The 6,832-nt window shown below is 41.8% G+C and overlaps 1 protein-coding gene across 6 annotated transcripts in view; it reads right to left on the reverse strand.

The window, feature by feature from the left end:
* Positions 1-6,832, reverse strand: part of LOC117536233 (cAMP-specific 3',5'-cyclic phosphodiesterase 4D-like) — a 122,371-nt gene that overhangs the window by 15,564 nt on the left and 99,975 nt on the right. For all 6 annotated transcript variants that reach the window (XM_034201106.1, XM_034201055.1, XM_034201186.1 and 3 more), the window contains 5 exons: positions 6,245-6,338; positions 2,511-2,689; positions 2,236-2,334; positions 1,384-1,548; positions 1,189-1,288 (listed from right to left, as the gene is read on the reverse strand). In XM_034201106.1, the coding sequence (XP_034056997.1) occupies positions 1,189-1,288; positions 1,384-1,548; positions 2,236-2,334; positions 2,511-2,689; positions 6,245-6,338 (637 nt within the window). The remainder of the gene's footprint in view (positions 1-1,188; positions 1,289-1,383; positions 1,549-2,235; positions 2,335-2,510; positions 2,690-6,244; positions 6,339-6,832) is intronic.

Here is a 6,832-nt window from a genome sequence, read left to right on the forward strand (position 1 = left end):
TAGGAGCAGTAAATACAACGATATAGCGCTACTGCAACCATACCATGCGTTTACCGGGAGCGGGAGCGAGAGCACTGCCCTCACCGGCTGAGTTAAATAATGAAGCTGAACAGTACATGCAAGGTGTTAGCCAAGCGGCTGCTGCTAACAATCAAGCAACCAAGTCAGAACACATTGTTAAGACCAGATAATTAGCTTCTAAGAAAGAGAACAGCCCGCATAGAACCGTAGGCCATGGTTACAGTAGTAACCGTACATGCAGAGCACACAGCACCCGCAGTGAAGATGTTCTCTGCATATCATCCTAGTGCTAGGAGTCTAGTACTAGGAGCAGTAATACAACGATCTAGCGCTACTGCAATCAAACCCTATGTTACCGGGAGCGGGAGCACTGCCCTCACCGGCTGAGTTAATAGTTAAGCTCAACAGCAAGGTGTTAGCCAAGCGGCTGCTGCTAACAATCAAGCGACCAAGTCAGAACACAAATGTTAAGACCATATAACAGCTTCTAAGAAATAGAAAGTACTTGCCTTACTCTCTGCATCTAAACGAAAAACGGGTTTAAAGTATGACACTCTGGGCTTTCCATAGTAAATTGAATGAGGGACACAGCCAAAGCTGGGACTCAAATGCTAATGATAGCTCGGGCACAACGCCACAAGCAGAACTTTCAAAAGAGCATAAGGGCAACTTTATGGGAGAGGAAGCGGGAACACTGTCGTCACCAGAAAGTCTAAGCCAAACAAAAAATAAGACAGCAATCAGGACAACTTGGCTGGGAGAGGGTGCGGGGACACAGCCATCACCAGCAACAAGCTGACACAAACCTGTCTGTCGAGGCTCTGCACAGCGCACAGCCGGCCACAGCTCCTGGAGGACGCGTTAACGACCCGTAGCTCCGACTGTCAGTCGCAAAGCTGCACGCGGCCAGCTGCTTGCAGAGAAATCCCTCAGATCAAACGCTCAAACCTGAACGCTGTAGGCTACAAAAATGTAGCCACGGTACCCTCGCACAGCGAGAAGATGAAAGGAACAGATCCTCTGACGACACCGGCTGATATAGCCGGTGTCACGTGGGTCACAGGTGACTTTGTTGTTATTGGTACTCGAGCTGCGCATGCGCGCGATGGACATATCCAGTGCTTAAAGCACGCATCTGGCGGTCAGTAGGGACGAAATAGAACCTACTTGTGTTGATCAGGAACTGGTTGGTAACTCCTGGGTGGTCGACATCATGGATGGCACTAGCAAACAGCACAGCCATGATCTCCAGGTCTGTGAACACCGCCTGGAATAGACGAAGAACGGAAAACATTGTACATTAACCATCTCGTATTGTGACAATGAACATGAAGTAAAACATCACCATCTTCCTCAGCTCACCTCCAGAGCAGGGGTGGACAGGAGCACGTGGGTGGACTGCACCACGTCCGCTGCATGAATGTTGTTGTGATAAGCTACGTCTGCATGGTAGTGGTCCTCCAAGGTCATCATTAAGGTGATGAAGGTGTCCATTGGGATCTTAAAGGTTTTCAGAAGGTCTCGCTCCTGATGAAGAGGAAGAGGAGAGAATCAAAGTCAAGGATAACTTTTCTCTTCTGTGGTGTAAATTCAATTAACGGAAAGTTACATTTAGTTTTTTCTGCAACCAGCAGACTCTTGGTGTGTCACAGTGGGAGTAAAATACAACTTCATAGTGACAGTTACTTCCTCACTGCAATTTACATCCTGAATCATGTCAAAAAATATATAATCTTAACTTTCTTTCAAGGGTATTTTCAGTTATTGTCAATAATAAATACAACAGTTACTGTGCAGGGATTTCTTTTTCATATTTTCTCTTCTGTGTCATACCACTTTTGCATAAACCCACACATGCTGACAGCTGACCACATAACATACGCTCAATTAAAAGTTAACATTAAAGTAAACAATAATGGAAATAAAAAAAGAAAGAATAAATAAAAATGACTTCCCCTAAGAAAGAATAAATAAGAATACAAATTTACCCTACAGGGATTAACAACTTTTGTTTGTTAATAATACAAAAAGGTGACAGTTTACCAGAAGCTATATACTAAATTATGCATAAAGTTAATTTTATAGACAACAAACAGTAGGGGCACCACATTCTGTAAATCATGGGATTAGGAGCAAATGTATAACCTTGAACTTTTATAATGTATTTACATTCTCATCATGTTTCAACAGACTTTGGGCTGTGAGAGATCCTACCTGGAAGATGGAGTACATGATCACCGTCAGAGGGCGGTTTCCGGAGAATTCTGCTATCTTGAAAACATCCAGACCCCAAATATTAATGTCCTCGACCTCCTGGAGAAGGAAAACAGGACATCTATGAGACACAGGGCGTTTCTGTGTGTGTGTTTCTCAGTGTGTGTCTGTGTGTGTGTTTCTCAGTGTGTGGGTTTCTTAGTGTGTGTCTGTGTGTGTTTCTCAGTGTGTGTCTGTGTGTGGGTTTCTCAGTGTGTGTCTGTGTGTGGGCCCACATTTGCCAGCAGGCTCTCGTGTGGTGTGCTGACTCCAAAGCGAGGGATGCAGGTGGGGGCTACGCTGGGGCTCTGTGTGGCCTTTTTCACACCAATGATCTGTGACATCGGCCTCTTCTTCTTCTTCTTCTCCTTCTCCTTAGAGGGTGGAGAATGGATCTCCACGTCATGTTGTTTCTCTGCAACATAATAATAATAATAATCCTTATATTTATTATAGGGCTTTATCAAAGACTCTCAAAGCGCTTTACAAATACACATTACACATACAGATCATACATGTAATGGTCATCTACTGTGGACAATACCCACAGGAGCAAATTCGGGTGAAGTGTCCAAGGACACAATGGGGCGGGAGCGGGTTTCGAACTGGAGTTCCCCAACGCCCCCCTTGATCTGATGATCAAACACAGACCACTGCGCCACCCGTCCCAACATGCACAAACAGACATTGAATATATATGTCCATCTTTAAGTCATTTAAATATCAGACTTTACTTGATTTGCTCTACTTTAGCTCTACTGTCTCAATGTCAGTAGGATAGAGTCTGATTCAAGCGTGTGTTCACACCGTCTCTGTGAAATAATTGCAGCAAGTTAAGAGATCTTATATCTCTGTTGGTGTTTTTTAATATATGACCTCTTCTTAAATTGAACAAAATATAACGTTGTGTGTGAGAAGAGTATTCATGCACACATATTGAGGAAATATGATCGCACTCTTGCTTATATGCTCCTAGGCTGTCAATCATTAAGAGGACAATGTTATTGTCGTCTGTAGGCACCTGCAGCTCTACGACTCATCGTCAGTACTGTATAGAGACTGAACAACAGAGGAAAGGGCTTGATGATAAGTGAGCCAAGCCATACAACTACTGTACATGGTAAGTTCTGAAAGTAATAATTACTTGATTCATGTTTTTGGTTTACTAATTCATGCTTGTATCCATTCCCATTGGCTGATAAGGATTATTGTTTGCAAGTTTTGAGTTCTCTCAGACTTCTTTGTGTAAACACACCTTGATTCTTCTATCACCAGTACAATTACTAACGGTATTATTAGTGCATCTGCTAACTATTGCTGCAACCTTTGTTTATACTATTATTCCGCTACCAACATCAACGCACCGATAACCGATATTTGTAATATGATCAAAACTACTGATAATAAAAACAACAATTATTCAATGAGCATTTCTTTAATCATGCTAGTTTCTACTGCTGGTACTAGAACTGCTAGAGCTCATATTGAGACTTGTACTACGCTCTGCATCAGCTAAACGACTCGTTGCGCCCTCGCTGCGAGGGGGACCCAAGTTCCCATCGGCGAAAACACGTGGGTTTGCTGTCCTGGCTCCAGGATGGTGGAATGAGCTCCCCATTGACATCAGGACGGCAGATAGCTTGCACATCTTCCGGCGCAAACTGAAAACTCATCTCTTTCGACTCCACTTCGAGCGTTAGAACTATTAACGAAGCACTTTTATACTAATAAAGGACTGGCTTATCTATAGCCAGTTGAGTAGCACTTGAAATGTTTGGCTCTATGAAACCTGATGTACTTATATGATTCTGTTTTCTTCAAGGTTGTGTCTTCCTGGTCGAATGTACTTATTGTAAGTCGCTTTGGATAAAAGCGTCAGCTAAATGCAATGTAATATAATGTAATGTATAACTAGTGACTGCACCAGCTAATATTTATTATAGAAATGCACCTGCTACGACTGATCATTTAATAATACTGCTGCTGCTGCTAACATCAGCCTGAATTACAATAACTATCCAAACAGTTTAGAGTAGTTTTAAGCAACTTGTACCTCTTCAAACTAATAGTTATAACTATGCCGCTGCTGTTGCTACTGCTGTCACTAAACCTGCTAACACTGTACAACAACAACAACAACAACAACAACAACAACACCTAGCACAATACAATTTCATGTAGTTAGATCCACAGCTAATGTAATGATATTATGTAACCAATTTGTTTTGACTCAGTGTAAAATGTCCGTAAAATGTAAATTGCAATGTAAAAAGAAAAAAGAAATTACAATTAAATGTAAGCAATGCTCACGTACGCAATTTAAACTGTATATAGACCACGGATGAAACATTACCAACAAACAGGAATTATACAGGAGGTATAATGAAGCACACCTGCAGTATAAAGCTGTTTTGTCCGAGCACAGCAAGGTGTAGATTAATAAATATGAACGGACTACATGGCAGAAGGTGCAGAACACCTGTAGTAGAAAGCTATGATGAGTAAAAGCTGTCAGCTTCTCAGTAGCACGAAGCACTTCTCGTGTTTTTCCAAACATGGGTTTAAAAAGGCTTCATCATGTCTGGAGATTTTTTTTTCTCAAAACAACAGTGAACCTTGTAATCCTTTCAGCAAAAACACGAACAGAATCAACATAATCACCATATGACTTGTTGTCACAGAGGTGCTGTCCCAGCAGACACGATAGTGAAAATGACTCATCCGTATTTGTACAAACCGAGGTAATAATGATCCCATTTTGACATCCCAGACAGCCTTTACCTCACGTCCACACGTCATCCTGAGTATCTCGCATCTTTTTATTAGCACGGCAGGAATGATTGTTTGAACGGTATCCAGATATGAACGCAGTTATAAGCACACGCCACCTTAAGGATGCAGAGCGACCTGAGTGGCAGCGTCACACGAGGCGCTGTCTGGCCTCTCTCACCTCTCTCACAGTGCCTCCTCTTCCTCACACCCAAAGCCATGGTGTTCATTTCCAAACGCGGTAGGGCTTGATGCTGAGGCACTCATGTCAGAACGGCAGCCGACTGGCAGCTCCGTCCTCCTCCAGCTGGACCTCCATCCTGCCGGCGCGGCTGCTGAAGACTGAGCCTCCTATTGATGCAACACGCCGTCTAATAATATTGCACCCTGTTGCTACGACAACGCCACACAATGTGTCCGGGAATGCTGTCTGTCGTCGCGCCTCCTTCTCTTTTAGGGAAGAAAAAATCCTCACCTTTCAATCCCTCTCCTCCTTCCTCTATTTAAAAACAATGCACTGTTCATATTTCCAGCTTTTTTTTTTTTTTATCTTTGTCACATTATTAATTACATTGTTATTTATCAGAGGTTATACAATTCCTCTTTCCTTCTCTACTCACTATTTTTCCCCTCGAAAGCAACCTCTTCCTTATTTTAATAAACCTTGTTTTTTATATATTTAATATCTCTTCATTTCTTTAATATTTACCTATCTCTTTTATTAGCTTTTTTAGTTTCCTCCATCTCATCGTTTTAAGGAAAAATCATTATCTCTTTCTGTTTGAATTTTTAAAGCCCTTTTTTCTGCTCTAAAATGTTTCCCAATTTTTTAATTGTTCTTATCTTTTCTCCATATAAACAAGGAATCTCTCTCATCCAATCTTCTTTTCTCACAGTACCTCTTATAAAGCATGCCATGCTTACATTATGTTTAGATGCAGTTTTGTGTAATGCTGACGGAACATTCAACAAAGCGAGTTTATGCAATTATGCAAATGTGTTTCTTGTTAGATAAGCTGGAACGCACCAAAGACACTGACATGTTGGGGATAGGACAAATGCATTTCATATATTTTAGAATAAGTTGTCATGCACCCCATTTTCAGTATAAGGCAACATGATTCAACAGCGAAACCCTTCGGTTTTTTCCTGCTGCCACAAAGTGTGCTTTCATTCATTAACGTCTAGCATGCAAACTCACCAAGGAAGGTGTTGGAGATGAACTCTGACACCTGGTTCCCTGAGCGGCTCGTCTCTGACAGCTGCGTCAACTCGCGGTTCAGCATCCTCTTAAACTGTTTTTAAAAGAAAAAAACAACAAGAAAAGTGGTTAGTCCGGGTAGGACTGCAGATAAAAAAGTTAGAAAGCATAGATAAGCTGCATGTGTTGGATGTTTACACCAACATGGCAGTAAACTGAATATTTTTACATACGTTTTTTTTACAGTTTTTGTAACTTTAGACATATTTGATTTCAACACACTATATATTATGTATATATACTAATATACCTGTGTTGTTTGTTGTTCCTTTCTATGAAGCGGGTCATTATGTCGCATGAACTTTTCACAAATCAGATATCATAGCTCACTTTAAAAGAAACACACACACACACACACACACCACACACAACACACACACACACACACACACACACACACACACACACACACACACCACACACACACACACACACACACCACACACACACACACACACACACACACCACACACACACACACACACACACACCACACCACACACACACACACACACACCACACACACAC

The sequence above is a fragment of the Gymnodraco acuticeps genome, unplaced genomic scaffold (genome assembly GCF_902827175.1).
Source record: "Gymnodraco acuticeps unplaced genomic scaffold, fGymAcu1.1, whole genome shotgun sequence".
In the NCBI taxonomy this organism is placed as follows: domain Eukaryota; kingdom Metazoa; phylum Chordata; class Actinopteri; order Perciformes; family Bathydraconidae; genus Gymnodraco; species Gymnodraco acuticeps.